Below are 19,688 nucleotides of genomic sequence, written 5' to 3' on the forward strand. Positions count from 1 at the left end.
CGCGGCCACCTTAGGTTCTCCTACATGTTTGGAGGGGGAGGGATTTCCAGTTAGTTGCAATCTGCAACCTCACCACTAGATGCCACTAAATCCTTCACACTAGTCCATTATCAGAAAGTAATGTCTTGACAAGGGGATGAACAAATGAAAGTGCGTGTGGAAAGAATGTGTGGTTATGGTTTTATGGTTCCTTTTGTGTAAAAACAAATTAAAGACTTTGGGGATTTTCCTAAGCCAAAGTTTCACCTTCAGCAAGGATAGGGGAAGGATGGGGCAAGGATGGGGCAAGGGAGGGGGGAGGGAGGAGGGAGAGGGAGGGGACAGTGCAGGCTACAGGCGGAATCTACTAGCAGACCACGTTTCCCGGTGTGTGACCATATCCCCCATGCACATAAACCATGTATAACGCTTATCAATGGGGTCGTGTAATGTTGAAATGTCTCCGATTATCGAAAAGGATACCGACGAGGATGGGATTCGAACCCACGCGTGCAGAGCACAATGGATTAGCAGTCCATCGCCTTAACCACTCGGCCACCTCGTCATGTATTCAACATGGAACGCAATATTGGTAATTATTCATTTCTCCTCCTTCTGTGTTTCAGTGTGGTTTTGGAGTCTAATAAGTTCGTTTTAGACAGCCAATGATTGTGTTTTTCCATGCTTACTCCGGAGCAAACAATAACAGCAACACTGTAAGTGTATCGAAAAAGTCCGGCATAGCTGCTTTGTGATTGGTTAGTGTTTCTATCAACCACAATACACAACCTGTGATTGGTTGAGGGGCGGGTCTAACGCTGAATGAATACAGGAAGTGTACAGCGTGAGACTGCAATTTGACGTTCGCCAGAGCTGTTGAGAGAAAAGAAGGTAACAAGCTGTTGTGTTGATATTCACATTCTACACATCGAAATGTATGAAATTGTAGCTAACCTCACATAGATATGACACGCATAGTATTTGCGACTTAATGCATTGCTTACAGAGATTGTGGCAGTATGTTTCAGTGCTTCAAGCAGCCGGTTTAGCATGCTTGCTACGAGCTAACGTGAAGTTAGCTGTTGTAGTAGCCTGAAGACTGAACGTGTTTCCAGTTTTTAGTTTAACAAGTAGTTTGAATATAGCCCTGCTATCAGTAGGGTGCTGATTTCAAAAGTGTTGTTTTCGACATAAAAGCGTTTCACCAACTTCAATCATTGGTTTTAATAGAAACTGAAACAGAAAAGTGTAAATGGCTGCTTCCTCTTTAATTTGTGGTCAGTTGTGAGAGGTCAAGGTTCAGGATCCAACGTCTGAAAATTTACTCGATTAATCGACTAATCGTTTAAGTGTATAAATGTCAGTAAATAGTGAACAATGTATATCACAGTGTCCTCGCGCCCTAGTGACATCTTCAAATGGCTTGTTTTGTCGAGACCATCAATCCTACACCCAAATATATTAAATTAACTTTCACATAGAGACAAAGATCAGCAGCAAATTATCCTATTAGAGCCTGAAAAATTACTGAAACGAGTATTTGACCACAAATATCTGTCGATAATTTTTTTGTCGGTAGATGAATCAACCTATCGTTTCAGATCAAACTTCCAATGGATAGCTGTAATCTGAATGAACACTTACAAGGTTTTTGCCTCTGTTTGTCTGTGTCTCAGGCTCACCTTTTAACTTTTAATAATCCTTGTTATGCTGTAATAATATCTCTGACTTCTCTCACAACATAGCACACCCATAAAATCACTGCATTTTCCCCGTGTGCCGCTTCACACACAATTGATTATCTAAAAAACAATTAATCACAAAATACAAAAAATAGCAGAATCCATTAAAGAATGAATATCAGTGCTTTAACTATATTAGTCAAATCAGTCGACTTATTAACCAAAAATAATTTATCACAGAAAAATATTTCCCAGCCTCTCAAATGTGAAGATTTGGTGCTTTTTTCTGTTTTTGTGTAATTGATAATTGAATATCTTTGGTTTTGGGCCGTTATTTGGACAAAACAAGCAATATAAAGACCTCACCTATGTTTCTGGTGCATTGTGATGCACTGTTTTACTGACATTTTGTAGACTAAATGATTAACTGATAGATTAATCAATAAGGAAAATAATTGTTAGTGGCAGCCATTATCCATATGTCAACAAACATAGTATCATGTACAACAATCATTTAGTGTTTTTATTACAGTATCGTTTTGCATTATTATGTAATGTTTACTTGTGCGAAGCCCAGGAAGAGTAGTTGCTGCCTCAGTAATGGCTAATGGGAATCCAAATATACAAGTAAGAAGTATACCAAAGTTTGTATTTTACACACAATAATCATGCATCTTATAATGTTAGATTCAAAATCAAGAAGACTTTTACTATACAAGTATCACTACTGTAAATGAGAATGTGTGTGTTTGTACAGTACACAAGCTGTTATCCTGCCTAACGCCTAGACAGGTGTTCAAATACTACCTAGAGCCTAAAGTAAAAGGCAAGTTAATGCTGTCTGTTCTAACTTGCAATTCTTCTTTTATCTCTGTTTCCCATGCTCTACCTCCACCTTTCTTTCTCATCCCATTAACCCTTACTTCCTTTGTTCTACCTCACCTACCTGTCTCTTTCTCATCTCACTCCTTCCTGTTTTCCCCACTTCTCTTCCCCACTCTAAATTTAGTTCCTTATCACCAGTGTTAAAGATGGTGGATTCTCAGTACTACCTGCCAAATGACATTGGCATATCTGCACTTGACTGCGGCGAGGCCTTCCGCTTGCTATCACCTCAGGAGAAGATGTACGCCCACTACCTGTCACGCGCTTCCTGGTATGTTACTATCCTCAAGATGTAGCAAGTTTAGGTTAAAAAAAAAAAAAGAAGACTTTTTGAAGAATTGAAGTCCTGCTGACTAAAAAGAAAACTCTTCCTGTATTAGGTATGGAGGTCTGGCAGTGCTGCTGCAGACATCACCAGAGTCAGGAAACATCTTTGTCTTGCTGCAGAAAATCTTCAGGAAGCAGACGCCTGCACAGCTTGAACAGGTCGCCACAGCAGTTGGACTCAGCTCTGAGGAGTACCAGGTACACAGTCTTTTTGTCAATGGCTGTTTCTATTGCTGTCTTGACACACTCTTTCATCCTCAATGCAAATATGTATTAAGATGTTCATTTTTGTGTGTGTGGTATTTAGGCCTTCTTGGTGTATGCAGCAGGTCTGTATGCCAACATGGGAAACTACAAGTCTTTCGGAGACACCAAGTTCATCCCAAATCTACCCAAGGTAAGAAGTCAGATGTTATTTTGGCATATATCACTATGTGTATTGATAAATACACATCCTCTCCACCCCCTGTAAAGCAGTTTATAAAGTGGATGAACACTTTACACGTACAATCTAACGCAATCTGATACAACAACACCATTAAATATGGTTTCAAGAATTTCTACAGAGTGGAATCACCACTTCTCCAGTACAGTGGCAACATATTCGGAATAATTAACCTAACAAATATGGATATTATATTGTACAAGTGTACCTATTAAATTTGCAGGTTAGTGTTTTATAAGATGCTTACATTCTGTAATGCTCCTTGAACGTTGTTTTGATATATTTAAAGATGTTTGCGTCTGTGCTATGTTCAACCAGGACAAGCTGAAAGCTCTGGTGAAGGCCAGCCAGGCATTTCAGGATCAGCCTGCTGAGATGGAGGCTCTGTGGGACAGCTGCTCATGTCTCCTGTACTCCCTGGAAGACAGACAGAAACAGCTGGGGCTGGGCGACAAGGTGGGGGCTTGTGACGTTCAATGCAGACTTAAAAGCTTAAAAAAAAACTATTGTATGAGGTAATACTGAATGAAAGATCCATAGTGTTGTCAGGACCGGGTAGATTTGAGAAATGTTAAAAAGTGTCTGCATGCAAAGTACTGATTTAGGACTGGTATTGTAAGTTTTGACTTCTCTGGCAAGCATCCTCAGGAGTTCTTCTTCCTCTCCACTACCCCTCCTCTTATTTTTGAGATGTTACTTGTGTCAGATAAATCCAGTATTTTCAAGTCAAATGGTCAGTAGGCTGGTGTGTTTAGACTGGCTGCTTACTGCGCCTCTGAACCCAAGACTTCCAGGAGGGACTGTAGGTGACTCATCATGGTGACTCCTCTGAGACAATGCATGGCTCATGAAGTATTTTTGTGTTTCTTTTCCTCAGGGAATTACCACCTACTTCTCAGGAAACTGCTGTCTAGAGGATGCTGAGCTGGCTCAGAGGTTCCTTGACTCAAAAGTAAGTTGAATGCACACCTAAATTTAACAAACTTTCCCACAGTATGAATATACCACTATAATTTTCCAACATGCTTGTTTTTTTTTCTTGTAATAATCTCTAACCTCATTTCTGACATTTTGGGCCCTATTTTAACTGCACAAGTGCAAAGACAAGCGCAGCGTGGCAGGTCTTAGGAGCAGGGACAGTGTTGGTGTCTCCATGTGCACCTGCTGTTTTATGTGCAGCAGTGCAACGAGCAAAGAAGCTCGGTGAAGGTGAATGTAGATCAGCGCATTTAACACTCTCTTAGCCACTTCAGTTTCAGTTCAGTTCAGAAACACCTGCACCAATCACAGTTAAACATGGTAACGACATCTCAAGAAACTGAAAGCTTTTCTTCAGGAAATGTCTGCACAGTTCAATGCACCACAACATGAACACACATCACCACAAATTTGCAGCAAGACAGATGGTGTAGGTTGTTTTTTTTTATCAAGTAATAACTATAATTTTCAAGCATAAAACATGAGATTTTTGCTAAAATTTGCTAATTTTGCTAAAAAATAAAGAAAAGCTATGATGAGCCCAGCTAACCTGATGTCTCCTTCATAAAATCCCGCTGATGCAATCACCAAAGCAGCAGCAGATTGACATTGCACCAGAAACAGACGTGGTTCTGACACATCTATTTTCAGCACAACATCTAGGACTGAATTTCAACCAAAATTCAACAACTGGCTTTGTGCTGCTTCATTTGAAGGAACCTCCTACCTGTCTGTGCTTCTCTCCCACCTGTGCACCGTGCGCTCTGTGCTGGTCACCAAAATACCACACAGATGGGTAAAGTTAGTTTCAAGGTCAGAAAAATACCATCGTTGCGCCTCCACAAAAATAGGGCCCTTAATCTCCCCATTGTTTTTCTGGATTAATATGTTCCTTATTCTTCTCTCAGCTCTCTCATCCGTTTTATGTGGCTCACCCCATATGTGTCTTTCTTCTTTTTTATTTATCATCCAGCCTGATTTGGCTTATTCTCAGCTATGTTCCTGTGCTTTGTCTTTAGAAACTGGCTGCTTACAACACCCGTCTGTTCAAGAGGAACAATGGAGGGAAAGACTGCTACGAGGTGCGCTTGGCTTCAGCTGTGCAGAAAGGTCAGAACTACAATAAATTAAGTTTTACACAAGAATAAGATTTCTCAACATTGTTTTGGCTCACAGAATTTAATATGTATCACATGTCCTGCAGACTCCACATGATATACCAGACACATTCTAGCTTGTGAACTCAAATACATTATGGTTACCCACAAATGCATGTTGAGAGATTTGTTTATGTAACTAATATTGTTGACGATACTCTACACAAAGATTCAAGTACATTACTGCTCCACAGACTGTGCAGTGGAAGGGGAATGCGAGTCGTGCTGCGGCACCTTCAACTTTGAAGACAAAGAGTTCACTGTGAAAAGGGGAGACTACGCCCCTGTCATGGAGAAAGTCTGCCACTACCTGCAACAGGCAGAGGTGAGAAAGCAAGAAATACGATGGGCATATAGTCCAGTGTGTATTTTAGATGTTTGTAACCACTACAGGAACAAAATAGCCACACAGTTCCACTCTTCATGCTGAATGAATATCTTGCTTGAAATTCTTACCTGTTCCTAAATAATTGACACAGGCCTACGCTGCCAATGACAACCAGAAAAAGATGCTTGAAGAGTACAGACGTAGCTTCACCTTTGGCTCAGTTGAGGCCCATAAAGAGGGATCGCGCTACTGGATCAAAGACAAGGGACCAATTGTTGAGAGGTGAGGCCAGTGACTCACAGTAACATACAAACATACAAAGAAACCATCGCACCCATGACTTAACAGACTGTCGATCTACTCGCACATGATATCAAATGTATGTCATCTGATTTGTAAATGATGGCACGCATTAAAAGCAGTTCTGAAAAGGTCAGTTTTGATTTGGTGTTGAACACAGGCATCATCAATCCGGTGCAGGATTTTTTAAAAATATTTTTGCAACATATGAATATTGAATATTTATTTAAATGATTCTTACCCAGACGGTAACTTTTCTAGCACATCGCTGACCGTTAATTTCATGAAAATCTTAAGGATTATAAATGACTAACAACTAACTAAAAAGTAGGGACAGAGCACCTTTCACTTCCTCATAGATCTAGTCTAATGTCCTTAATCTTTCTTGGTTGTTTACTCCTTTATCAAGTTCATTCTGACCTTTGCACTTTTGAATACTACTCTCTTGTATTATTATCTGAAACCGTTCTCTCTCTGCTCCTCATTACTCCTTCACTCCCTCCTCCTCTCTCTCCTTCTCTCAGTTATATAGGTTTCATTGAGAGCTACAGGGACCCATTTGGCTCCAGAGGAGAGTTTGAAGGTAACTACCATGGTGATCAGGAACAGTAATATATTGGTTTTGTTGGGGTTTTACTGCTGTGCCACAGAGCTGAAGACTTTTCGGAAAACATTATTATTGAGCAACTAAAACGTTACTTAATTAGTTTCAAATTACAAGAGGGTTTATATTACTGTCCCCATCTGTTTTGCATGGACTGGACTATTTTTCTTCAAGATTAGTCAGACATTGTTTCAGTGGTTTTTTGTTTTTGGTGCAAATCACTTCCTAACTTCTGGCTTGTGTTGTCGCTTTTAGGTTTTGTTGCAGTTGTAAACAAGGCGATGAGCGAGCGTTTTGCCAAACTAGTGAGCTCAGCAGAAGTGTTGCTTCCTGAGCTGCCTTGGCCCAGGGAGTTTGAGAAGGACACTTTCCTTAAACCTGACTTCACCTCCCTGGACGTTCTCACCTTCGCTGGGAGCGGAATACCAGCTGGCATCAACATCCCCAACTGTATGTACACTGAGATGTGGAAACAGTGTGTCAAATAATACCGTTCAATCTCTTTATGTCTTACAGTATTACACTCAACAACCACATTTGTGTGTCTTTGTACAGATGATGACATCAGACAGTCTGAGGGCTTTAAAAACGTGTCTCTGGGAAACGTGCTGGCTGTAGCCTATGCTACACAAAAAGAAAAACTCACGTTCTTGGAGGAGGAGGACAAGGTAAGGCATGCAACCTTCTGATTCTCTTATTTGCCAGATCTGTCTCTGTTACACGCTTCCATAACTATACATTCTCCTGTGTGTTCGTGTTTTTCTGTTAGGATTTGTTTATCAAGTGGAAGAGCCCATCGTTTGAGGTGCAGGTTGGACTTCATGAACTGTTGGGTCATGGAAGTGGCAAGTTGTTTGTCCAGGTCAGTCAAACATGATGGTATATAATTTGTAGACACATGGATATTGAATACCACACACACATGCAATTAGCTGTGAGCAACCAGAGTAATATTGAGTTTGAAAATATTTGCGGTTGGTAGTTGATCTGTTGCCCTTTTGCTTCCTTTGGCAAGTGTGTAAAAACATTGATATTCCAGGATTTATATATTGTTAATTTCATGAACAAATCAGATCTAGATTTTTTTTTGTTGTTTGTTTGTTTCTTTTGCTTGATTGGTTGGTTGATGACATCTTTCACTGAGATTCATGTGTTGTTCATCTCTTCCTAACCTAAACCTAGGATGACCAGGGCAAGTTCAACTTTGACCAGAACAAGGTGATCAACCCGGAAACTGGTGAGCTGGTGAGTTTGTCTGTAAACCTTCTTGCTGCCTGGTCTTATAATGATATCATTTTTGAAAACTCTTCATCTTCAGTTGGAGAACAAGACATACAGCAATTGACGATGTGAATATACTTTTTAGGTGTCCAGTTGGTATCGCGGCAGTGAGACCTGGGACAGTAAATTCTCAACAATCGCTTCCTCTTACGAAGAATGTCGTGCTGAGTGTGTCGGACTCTATTTGTGTCTCAAGAAAGAAGTGCTGAGGTATGTCATGTATTGCTTGTAGCCTGTATCTCTGGAAATTTGATGTAGATGTACATTACATATATTCATATCATTTTAATGTCCTGTGAAATGACTTTCAAGGGTGTAGTTTTCTTCTGTATTTGGTTGATCCAGAATTTCAGCTGCAAAATGTATGTTTGAGTCTTTGCAAGTGATAGGTGGCTATAGATCTGTGTGTTATATATGATTGGAGGACTTGGCTTGATTGCCTCAAAATTAGCAAACACTGTGGATGTAAATTTCGGTTGACGCTCATGGTAAGTCAAGTCAGTATTATTTTATATAGCGATAAATCTCAACAGAAGTTATCTCGGGGCACTTTTTGACATAGAGCAGGTCTAGACTGTACTCTTTAATTTACAGAGACCCAACATTCCCCCATGAGCAAGCACTTGGCGACAGCGGCAAGTAAAAACTCCCCTTTAATTGGAAGAAACCTCAAGCAGAACCAGGCTCTTGGTGGGTGGCCATCTGCCTGGACCGGTTGGGTTGAGATAGAACAGGGAGTGGGAGAGAGAGAGACACCAAGACCAACAATAATAATAATAATAATTATAGGGATATGACTGATATTATTAATAATAATAGCAGACATGGGTGTCAAGCAGGACCACGGCAGCGCGGGGTCCGCAGCCACGGTCCATGGAAGCCCGTGAACCATAACCAGGCGGAAACCTGTGAGACACTAAAACACAAAAACTCCAGGGAAGAAGCCAAGTTAGTGACATTCATTAATGGGCCATGAATGTGTACAGATGGAGCGAGATAGAAGGAAAGAGGAGCTTAGTGCATCATGAGAAGTCCCCCAGCAGTCTAGGCCTATAGCAGCATAACTAGGGACTGATCCAAGGCAAGCCTGGGCCGGCCCTAATTATAAGCTTTATCAAAAGTAAAGTTTTAAGTCTACTCTTAAACATAGAGAGGGTGTCTGCCTCCCAGACCCAAACTGGAAGATGGTTCCACAGGAGAGGAGCCTGATAGCTGAAGGCTCTGCCTCCCATTCTAGTTTTAGAGATTGTAGGAACCACAAGTAAGCCTCCGTTCTGGGAGCACAGTGTTTTTGTGGGGTAATAGGATACTATGAGCTCTTTAAGATATGATAGTGCTTGACCATTAAGGGCTTTGTAGGTGAGGAGAAGCATTTTAAATTAAATTCTGGATTTTACAGGAAGCCAATGCAGTGAAGCTAAAATCAGAGAAATATCTCTTTTTCTAGTTTTTGTCAGTACACGTGCAGCTGTATTCTGGACCAGCTGGAGAGTCTTTAGAGCTTGTTATGGCAGCCTGATAATAAGGATTTGCAATAATCCTGCCTAGAAGTAACAAATGTGTGGACTAGTTTTTCTGCATCATTTTGAGACAGGATGTGCCAGATTTTAACAATGTTACATGGGTGAAAAAAGGCAGTCCTTAAAATTTGTTTTACGTGGGAGTTCAAGGACATATCCTGAAGAAAGCCCCGGATCTGTTATGGTGAGGCTGGTGTCCAGGGTAACAGGACAACAGGATGAGGCAACTCATCCTGTTGTCAGATGTGGATTAGAAAAGTTTGCAATTAAAAAAATAAATTAAAAAAAAGTAAATATTTAAGACTAAGAAATTAATTTAAGATACACCACCAGAATGTGTTATAGTCCTCAAACCCTCTAAATCCCCAGATTTCTTAGGCTGGGAGCCCTAAAAAAATTCAGAGTCTATTTTTAAGTAGGTCAGTTATTGAGCAAGAACATAAATGGAGGGAGCCAAACAAAGTACATGTTTCCAGTTTGTTTGGGAGCCCTAAGCAACCATTATGTTTGCTTGTAAAGTCCAGCTCTGTAAAGGGAACGCTGTGTTATTTCTCCATGCATCACACACAATCTCACACTTAGTTGATGACATTTTAGGGTAAATACTTCATGTCATCGTGTCATTTAGGCCACTTTTTTAAAAATAACAGTAATCAGAATGGAGTGGCTATTATTTCTGGTTAAGTCCAGGTGATGTGTAGCTGTTTGCTAACTGTTGCTTTTGTCTCTCTCTGTGTGTGTGTGTGTGTGTGTGTGTGTGTGTGTGTGTGTGTGTGTGTGTGTGTGTGTGTGTGTGTTACAGTATTTTTGGAAATGAGGGCCAGGATGCGGAGGATGTGGTGTATGTGAACTGGCTCAGCATGGTCAGAGCTGGACTGTTGGGCCTGGAGTTCTACACACCTGAGAGCAAGAGTTGGAGACAGGTAATCTGTCATGCTCACTGAGTTGCTTCTCTCCATAACATGCTGTCTCTCTCACTTTATTTGGAGTGGATTGCAACATGTTATAATGAATCATAACTTTCATTTATATACAACTAAAGACGTACAGAGTGTTAGGCGAACAGTGTTTACAAGACAAGTCAACATACAGACCATTAAGCACAAGTTTCTATAATCCGACTGGCTCAGTTGGATGTGTCTGTGTTGTTTTATGATATAGCTTATAGAAAGTCTGTCTGTGTTTACATGAGTGTCTGGAGATGTATACTGTATATGACACAGTATTTGTACAGTACAGAATATATCCTATGTCTGTCTCAGGCTCACATGCAGGCTCGTTTCGTGATCCTGCGTGTGCTGCTGGAGGCCGGGGACGGCCTGGTGGGCCTGGAGGAAGTGATGGGACAGGACGGCAAGCCTGACGCTCGAATCACAATAGACCGAAGCAAGATCCACACTGTGGGCAAGAACGCCATCCACAGGTTCCTCTGTAAACTGCAGGTATATCTACACTTTTCTTATTGCCTGCAGGTCCTACACATGAAGCACAACATGCTAAAGAAAGTACAACAAATACTAAAAAAGGACCTGTTGGATTTGGTATATATATATATATGGTATATACACAAGAGCTGAGTCAAGAGCTACTGGACTTGTTTTAATAAAATATAAAATTAAACTTTCCGATCTCTATACCCGACATGTCGCTAACCTGATTCCACCGATTTGTAGGTCTTAAAGGCGACAGCGGATGTGGAAGGAGGCAGGGCTCTCTACGACGGCTACTCCACCGTCAGCGACAGCGGCACTCACAACTTCTTGCGTCTGCGAGAGACGGTGCTGCTGAGGAAGGAAGCTCGCAAGATGTTTGTCCAGGCAAACACCAGAGTCAACGGTATGTGCTGAACCACTTGATCAACATGTAGAAAAGTGATATTTTCAACTGCTTTGCCTGCAGTGTCCCGTCCACCACTGGTATGTTTTACACAACTACAGCATGCTGGTTAAGTTAATAACACGAAAGCTGTCTGTATGTCAGACAAACATACAAAATTTACAGATTGGTGTGTATGAAGATTATTTACAATAAAGGTTGAGGGCTGTGCAAAATATGGGAGTTTCCTGGGAGAAACAACAAAGGCGGGAAAGGAGGTGAAAATATGGGAGACAGTCAGGAGAAACGGGAGTGTTGGCAAGTCTGCTGCGCAATTACCGATATATTTTGTGAAAATATGTTTGATAAACATCGAGGGTAATTACACTCCTCTTAATCACCTCAGTCTCTCACAAAATGGTGCTCAAAGAACAATGGTGTCAGTTCACTCATTTGTATGCTCTGAAGTAAGTTTATATTGGCACCGCCTCATCAATAATTAATGAATAGTTAAGAGATAAAACAATAAATAGCATTAAATAGGCTTTGAAATAACATTATGAACATTTCCCTGTTTAAAATTTTGTAGTGATAGACTGCCATTGGACATATACAGAATAAAATGAAGACTCTTGCACTGATCAAGCTAATTATTCTGTTTGTCTCTGACTGTGTGGTTTCCAGGGGACAGTGTGGATCTGGTGGAATATGAAGGCAGTGCGGCAGGTTTGATCCGCTCCTTCACTGAGCGCTTCCAAGACGACTCCGAGCAGCTAGAGGCCAACATTTTGGAGCTGAGCAAAATGGATGCCCACTGCTGGTGTTGATGGACATCCTCTCCACAGGCTACAAAAATACCAACAGAAATCAGATCCTTTTTTTTTTTAACCAAATGGGAACACCACCCGATTCTTAATGGACGTTAAAATACACAAAACTGCTAAATGATCCAAATCTGTTAAGAAGGCACTTCTGAGGAGACTAAATTAAAGCACTTCAAATAAAGCCATAAGACTAGAACAGATCTGCCATAAATACACACCAGCCACAGTATTCAAAGTGTGCTTGACCAACGTCAGGTCTGTCTTTGATAACAGATATAATGATAGATGATAACACAATGATAACACAAATAAAGGTTATTATTAATACGACACCGTCACTCCTTCAGATGCATTTAGGAAACATTTTTCTAATGAGACATCACTCACTTAAATATTGAGAACTGTCCATTAAACCAATGCTGCCTGACAATAAAAACGGTTCCTGGTTATAAACATATATGTAGGTAGTTTTCTCTTTCTAATCGTGACATGGTTAGAAATTGGCTTCATAGTGTTAATTCACAAAAATGCTCAGTATGTCTGTACTCACAATTATGTCACTGAATTGATAAAAGTTTTACAGTCAACTTTTGGCTAAAGAATATTCCATATTTAAAGTTTAGTCATTAAGTAAAATGTTTGTCCAGCTTTGGTGTTGATGATGATTTGATAAGTTAAGACTGTTAAATAGCTGCTATGACAGCTTAATTTTGACTGTAAGGCAAAAAAAAAAAAAAACCTTAAAAAAACCTTTTTCTTTTTGCCAGGTTTGGTATAAGGAAGTAATGGATTACTTGACTGTATAAAATGATGTGGCATCTGCTGGCATAAAAAACTACGTAAAAACTGTGCTGTTGAACCTTAACAAATAAAATGAGTTTGATAAGATTTTGGTGGTGTATTTTTTGTCTACTAGAACCATAGGACAGTCAGTTAATATCAGATTGTGAATTCATATCAAAATGAAATGACTTTCAGTACATTTTAATGATATAACAAGTAAGTCTAATGATTCAAATAGAGCTTACATTATTATTTTATCAAAATGACACATGCTTAGGTGCAGTCTGAAGATGTATATGTCTGCAGAGGGGAGTTGTGTAAGTCAAACTGAAATTCCAGCTTTTACTGTTGTAGAAGCACATGTGGTTTCCCATCAAATGATAAATTTAACAACTCAACATCATGTGCAATATATTATGATAGCAGACAATTCAACATGTTCTCCCTGAAGGACACATGGAACCAAAATAATATAATTAAAACCAAACCACGATTGTTGCTGCAAGGACATCTTATTGGTGCCTAATAGTGATTCTGACATCCAGTGCTGAACAGCAACATTTTAATTGTAGAAATCTTCATTCTATTTTGTTTGTTCATTGTTCTACTCATACGGTTGTAATTTTCCAGAAACATAGCTTGTGATTGATTGCTAAACTCTTAACTCAGATGTCAGAGCGTCTTCAAATGCATCATGAAGGAAAGAGCAGACAGTCACTGTTTGTAACTGTATTACAACACAATGATAATGTAAATTTGATTAAGAAAAAATAAAGTGATGGACTACGTATCTCAAGAAGTCTAAGCAATTTTCAGAAAATATTGACATCAAAGGAAACAAAGGGCTCTTGGTTTGGTAGGAAATCAATCAAAAAACAAACAAATTTTATACTTTGGAAAATGGTTGGCACTAGAGCATAGTAAGGAGCTCATACAATTTGCAGTTAATGGGACATACAAAACAACCAGTATGTTCACTTAAATGTTTGCATTTAACTTATTATCTGTTCAAAATATTCCTCTAAACAATTTGAGGAGGGCATGTGGGATGCTATCACTATAACTACACTGAGTAATCTAAACAGTGCCTCATATCACAAGATGCCATTCAGCAACAGTCTAATAATGATTTTTTTGCTAGAGGCTTGTGCCATGGTCCTGTTGGTGAAGTGGAGTCTCTGCTGCCTCCTCAAGGCTGCTGAAGGAACTGCAGCTGCCATTGTCATTAAGAGAAGCAGCATTAATCTGCAAAACCAGACCCGTCTCCTCCTCTTCCCTCTCTTTGTGTAGCTCTTCTGTTTCATCCTCTTCATCCTCCTCACCTGCTCCCTCTGATCTTTGCTGATCTGGTCTTGAAGGAGTAGTAGGTGTGTGATACGCTTCCTCTGTCAGCTGAGAGAAGGATGGGGAGGTGAAGGGAGAAAGAGAGAAGGGGACCTTAGGAGAAGGGGATGGGGACTGATAAGGCGAAAGAGAGGGCGACGCACTGGGTGAGTCATATGGAGAGAGAGAAAAGGGAACCTTGGGAGAAAGAGATGGGGACTGATAAGGCGAGAGAGAGGGTGAAGCACCAGGAGAGTCGTGAGGAGAGAAGGACGGAGACATTTTGGGGAAAAGGGGAGGTGCCATAGGAGAAACAGATGGGGAGAGATGAGAGAGTGAGGGGGAATGGGATAAACTGATCACTGGAGAGGGCTGCATATAGTCGGAGTCCTCTTGAAGATGCTCCATCACTAGCGCAGCTGTAGCCTCCTCTCCTTCGACTCTGGCTTGTCCCTGAAAAGTTGCTGACGGATGCTGCACTTGAGCCTCACTGTGGGCGTCCTGTGTCTGTGTCAGAGGCTGGAGCTGGGTGTCTTGAGATGTGGGATCAATCTGACGGACTTGACTTGGGTTCCCACCTTGTAAAAGGCCTGAGGGTTTACTGGGTTGGGCAGTTCCTTGTACCCGTTTCTGGGCTTTACATTTGCCTTTAGTTTTGGGCATTAGAGGCGGTGGAGGTGGTGGAGCGAGTGGGGGCGACAGCAGGGTCGACGTTTCTGTTGACACCCGAACCTTGAGGCTGCGTTTGAACATGCGCCGCCTGGAAAAGGCGGTCTGAGACTGCAAGAAAAGGGGGTTGATGAAACACAGAGCACCCAGGCCGGAGCCACAGTCCAGTTCTCTGGGGCTTCGCGTCGTGATTGGACAGAACTCGCGGAACAGGGTGTGATTGGGACCTGATTGTTTGTTGGCTTTGTCAGATTCAGATGCTGCCTTAAGCTGGTTGTCTGAGGCGGACTGGGGAGCTGAATCAGGCTGAGCTGCAGAGCTTTTCTGTGGGTTAGCAGCGGGCGGGGCTGAGGTTACAGTGTCTGGCTTCTTATCCCCCTTGTCCTTGCAGGGCTTAGGTGCCTCCCGGGGCCCACGGATGTTTAGGTGGGAACTCCAGAATTCTATAAAACAGCATAGATGTTTTTTCTGTTATAATATGTTCTGTTCATAACAGTAAAGATATGATTATTTTAGGCACCACAGGTGAAAACTGGGATTTTTCCTAAATTGGTCAATTTTGAGTGATCACTATATGTTTCTTGTAATCTTAATAATTTCATAAACTGTGCAAAACAAGATTCAAAAATGAGAATGTAAATATTGAATGCATTTAATACTAGATGTGCAAAAATTATTACCTTTTGGCAACTTTGCATCTTCTAAAAATTACGTCACCCCTTTTGTTAATTTGTAGATACACCAGATTTTACATGGTACAGTATGTATTTTTTATTATTTTAAAATGTCTTTTGTTGTTTTGTCTCTGAAAAGGTATTTAAAAGGGGGCATTTCATAGGATATATACTGTTGATTATATCAAAATTCCTCAATAACGCTCTACCGCGTTTCTAATTCATTCATAGTTCACTGTAAAAAAGAAAACACAAACAGCTTTTTTTCTGGTGTTTACGTCTGTTACCCAGCAGCTGGGAGTTAATTAGTGTAATTATAGTATGTGTGCGCCTTGTGTAAATAAATCCTTTAAGGCAAGTGTATTTGAGGTTGACGTTACAAAATCTGCTGTTAGGAAACAAAGGGTTGTGGTCACCAACCTATTCCCATATGTGAGATGGACTCGAGCTCTTTGTGAGATGTTGCCCTTGCAATGGCTTCGGGAAGCTCCAGAGGGAAGGGTAATACATCTCTGACACACAGACATTAACACTGACATTAGTTCTTGCAGATAAATAGATATTGACAATGACCAACGTAGAATATGATAAAAAGGAAGTGAAGATAAGGAAAAGAAACAAAAGTGAAAAACACATTTTAAAAAAAAGATTAAAAGGGAGGTGCAAAAGGGAGCAGAGCTGTGTAGAATGAGAACGAGGAAGACAAGATTTTACCTGCTGACACAGTAGAAGGAAATTAGTCTTGGGAGGTCTGGAAAGCTGATGGCTGAAGTCTCCAGAGTTAGAGCTGTGGGTGAGGTAAAAGAGAGAGAAAAGGCTGGTTAGTATCAACAGTGTGGTTGTTTTTTGTTGTTCTAATTTGTTAGGATATTGGGTGTGTGGGCATGTGAGTATTAAAATATTTTAGACAGGGACACAATAACAGTTTAATTCCTTGTGATCTGAAAGCTAAATGTAGTCATGTGTCAGTACTGTGTAATACTGGAGCAAAGCTGCATTAAAAGGACCATATCTGTAGTTTCACATGTCATGCTTTAGCCTGTTATAACTACTACTACCACCCATTTTATAAAGCATGCAATAAGTATTTAAATTGATTTCTTGCATTCCAGGCACCCATTGGCTGCCATTCGATTCCAATCATTTCAGTATGAAAGTAGACTTTCAACAAGCATATACAATATATGCCAACTAGCCAGTGCAATCAGACACATTTTTATTTTATTTTTAACATGTTGTCTTGATGTGTGAGTGCACTGCTATGAGTACAAACTTATGTTACAAAGAAGGACAATCAGTCTTGATGGATTAGTTTGAAGTCACAGCAAACACATATTAAAACTGATCATTGTTCTTACTTGAGTGTTCCTCCCTTATGCCAAACTGCTGAACGAAGGACGGCACACTGTCATCCGCCAAACGGACACACAGCACATTTCTCTGGGATGTGCGGGACTTGCGCACCAGGAACGTCTGCGGGAGAACACAACTGATTACTGAGTGCAGGCGTGAGTGTGTAGGACATAGAAAAAGAAGACAATGGAAAGATACAGTGTGGTGTACTTGTGATTTTCTTTTGCATTAGTGTGTCTCTGACCCCAGGAGGCTCCCTCTGTAGTATGTGTAGGGCAGTAGCAGGGTTGATCAACAGCTGAAGCCAGACAGGAACCGTGAGCAGGAGACGGTCCAGTACACTGATGCTTCTCAGAGAACCTTGTCCTCTTTGATGCCCCGAGAACTTGCGCACTGATGCCTGGGAGGGCTCCGGGAAATCATACAGAGGTTCTTCCTGCTGTGCCATCTACACATGCATACACACACATACACACACACACACCAAAAAATACACACATGGTTATTAATTGGCTTGTAATTGATCACACAATCTCATAGTGTACACATGCTACAGGTGGTTATTATCTGCCCCTGCGGCTCACAATTACTATAACAGGAGGATGGGTGGGATAGCTACATACACACACACACACACACACACACACTAACACCTGTGTAATTAAATTTACCTGGATTGTGACAGCAAGTTCAGACTTGGTGAAGTGCAGCAGCTCAGACAGAGAGCTTAAATGAAATAGGAAACTGTGGGAAACACTCGTTTAACGTAAAGACACACAAACGCCACAAAAGGCGGTGTAACATTAAAGATTAAAATTAAAGACAACTCCAGTTAGTTTAAGGCTAATGTTATAAACATATAACACAAGTCTTCCTCCCTATAGAAGCAACAGCCTACATGTCAACATCTGTCTGGATCCGCAGCGCACATTCCTGTAAAACTTGCACATTTCCTCTTCAAATTGTGTTGCACACAATCATCCTGCGGTGCAATCACACGACTTCTTACATCATAACTTAAGCATTCTCACTTTAACATTACACATTACATTAACATTAGAACATTACCTCTTTGCCCTCGATCCCTGGTTTTTATTCCCTCCGGATCCACTTTAGGAGGGCATGCTTCCTCCTCCATCAAGTTCACCACTGTGAAAAGTCTCCTTCTCTACCGCCTTGGCCTGTCATGACGTGTGCTCCCAGATCTGGAGGAGTCTTTCTTCTTTGGCTCCTCCTCTCCCACCGGATATCACCTGGAAACTAATCTGTCATAATGATATACGACGCTGAACATGCCTTCTTTTTTTTTTACAGCTTCTTACAGTCCACCTTAAAAGTGTCATAACGCCTGCAGATGACATTGTTGAGTCATTTTCAAGCTACTTCATGAGCTGAAAAACTTAAATAGTAGGAAGGATATCAATTAACGGCAACTTTGACTCTGTACTTTACAATGAAATGCTCTTTAATTGATTTGCAATCTTGAATGTTGATCATTTTAACTGTAGTACTTTTTTCTTCCTCTTGGCGGAGGAAGAAAAATGGTCACAAAAGTGGAAAATTAATTATTTCAAAGCATAAGATCCCAGTAATTACATGTGTGTTTTTATTACCAGCTGCTAACCTGCAGCCATAACTTACTATCTTGGGGGAAGGAGTCATTTTGTGCCATTTCATCGACTAGCTGGGGATCACTGGCATTATTATGATGGATTGATTGAACTTAAGAAACTGTGGAGACAAGTTAGCAACACCTGAGGACATGAAAACTATTTTCTCAAGGTGGCGCAGTGTAGCACATGTTGTAACAGTGAAGGTACAGTTAGTATTCTATACAAGACTGAATTCTGATTACTCCTGTTAATTAATCTGAGTAAACCCTTTGAATGAGAGGATATTTTTAAAATATGTGACGACATAATTGAACTTATGCATGATATGTATAGCAATCAAAATAATTTACTTTTTCAAGGTATAGATCACACCAGTCGAGAACCATAGAGACCATGAGGGCAACCAAAGGAAGACAAAGAAAATGTGACCATTATTTGTTGGTCTGTTTTTTTGTTTGTGTCTGAGAATGATAGTATCGACAAGTGTAGACAATAGACTGAGTGTTTAGACCATACCTAGAAGAAGAGAAGAAGAGAAATGGGAAATTAAAATGGAGGAAAAGTGAAATGGGTGAGAGACATAAGTTAGGAAAAGGGAAAGGGTGAAAGACTTGAATCAAAGCCAGGATTACAAGCAGAGAAAAGTTAACAGTGATAGAAGACAGAAATGAGAAAAAAGTAAAAGGGGTGACAAAAAAAAAACAACATAAGAGATATTTATGTGAAAATTAGAATGAGAAAGACAAAAATCTGAATTTAAAAGAAAAAATGCAGAGAGAAGAGAATATAGAAAGACAAAGCATGAGAGGAGTTAAAGGAAAGAAAAATAAAATATTAAATTAACAACAGTGTTCCCTGCCAGTTTCCATTTCATGTCACTGTACCATTTTCAGAGATCAATGAGAAGAGAATACAACACTAAAAAATCTTGAGACTTTTTAATATTGAGCAGGTAAGACCACAGCAAATAGGCAGAAATAGCCATAAGTGGTATACAATTTCATGTCACTGTACCAAATGCCAATAATAATACTGTATGTCAAGTGGAACTAGCAGTGGTTTCATTTAAGCAGTAGTAGAAGTATTCAGATCCTTTACTTCAGTGAAAGTACCAATACAGCAAAGTAAAAATACTCCATTAAAAGTTA

At 40.3% G+C, this 19,688-nt stretch overlaps 2 protein-coding genes and 1 non-coding gene across 7 annotated transcripts; 1 reads left to right on the plus strand and 2 right to left on the minus strand.

Annotated features, from left to right (window-relative positions):
- The first annotated feature begins 391 nt into the window (after positions 1-391).
- dpp3 (dipeptidyl-peptidase 3) lies at positions 392-13,013 on the plus strand. 2 transcript variants are annotated; one of them, XM_067608433.1, is made up of 19 exons: positions 392-571; positions 2,671-2,817; positions 2,927-3,071; positions 3,181-3,270; positions 3,637-3,774; positions 4,196-4,270; positions 5,316-5,406; positions 5,648-5,778; positions 5,933-6,063; positions 6,606-6,664; positions 6,941-7,135; positions 7,241-7,353; positions 7,455-7,547; positions 7,868-7,930; positions 8,052-8,176; positions 10,289-10,409; positions 10,749-10,928; positions 11,160-11,322; positions 11,986-13,013. In XM_067608433.1, exons 1-19 carry the CDS (start codon positions 399-401, stop codon positions 12,126-12,128), a joined length of 2,376 nt encoding a protein of 791 aa, XP_067464534.1. In that variant the 5' UTR covers positions 392-398; the 3' UTR covers positions 12,129-13,013. The 2 variants fall into 2 exon arrangements, with proteins under 2 accessions (XP_067464534.1, XP_067464535.1); XM_067608434.1 differs by lacking the exon at positions 392-571 and adding an exon at positions 785-870.
- On the minus strand, positions 463-544 carry trnas-gcu (transfer RNA serine (anticodon GCU)). The gene has a single exon. It is a non-coding gene; the product is annotated as a tRNA-Ser (tRNA).
- Positions 13,014-13,093: 80 nt separating the features above from the next.
- LOC137195805 (ras and Rab interactor 3-like) lies at positions 13,094-19,528 on the minus strand. 4 transcript variants are annotated; one of them, XM_067608436.1, is made up of 7 exons: positions 18,569-19,528; positions 17,996-18,192; positions 17,172-17,375; positions 16,933-17,047; positions 16,289-16,361; positions 15,995-16,086; positions 13,094-15,343 (listed from the first exon to the last, which is right to left on the minus strand). In XM_067608436.1, exons 3-7 carry the CDS (start codon positions 17,373-17,375, stop codon positions 14,046-14,048), a joined length of 1,782 nt encoding a protein of 593 aa, XP_067464537.1. In that variant the 5' UTR covers positions 17,996-18,192; positions 18,569-19,528; the 3' UTR covers positions 13,094-14,045. The 4 variants fall into 4 exon arrangements, with proteins under 4 accessions (XP_067464537.1, XP_067464539.1, XP_067464538.1 ...); XM_067608438.1 differs by lacking the exon at positions 18,569-19,528 and adding an exon at positions 17,599-17,653 and having other exon boundaries at positions 17,996-18,479; XM_067608437.1 differs by lacking the exon at positions 18,569-19,528 and adding an exon at positions 17,599-17,671 and having other exon boundaries at positions 17,996-18,479.
- Between the last annotated feature and the right edge of the window lie 160 nt (positions 19,529-19,688).

The sequence above is a fragment of the Thunnus thynnus genome, chromosome 13 (genome assembly GCF_963924715.1).
Source record: "Thunnus thynnus chromosome 13, fThuThy2.1, whole genome shotgun sequence".
In the NCBI taxonomy this organism is placed as follows: Eukaryota; Metazoa; Chordata; class Actinopteri; order Scombriformes; family Scombridae; genus Thunnus; species Thunnus thynnus.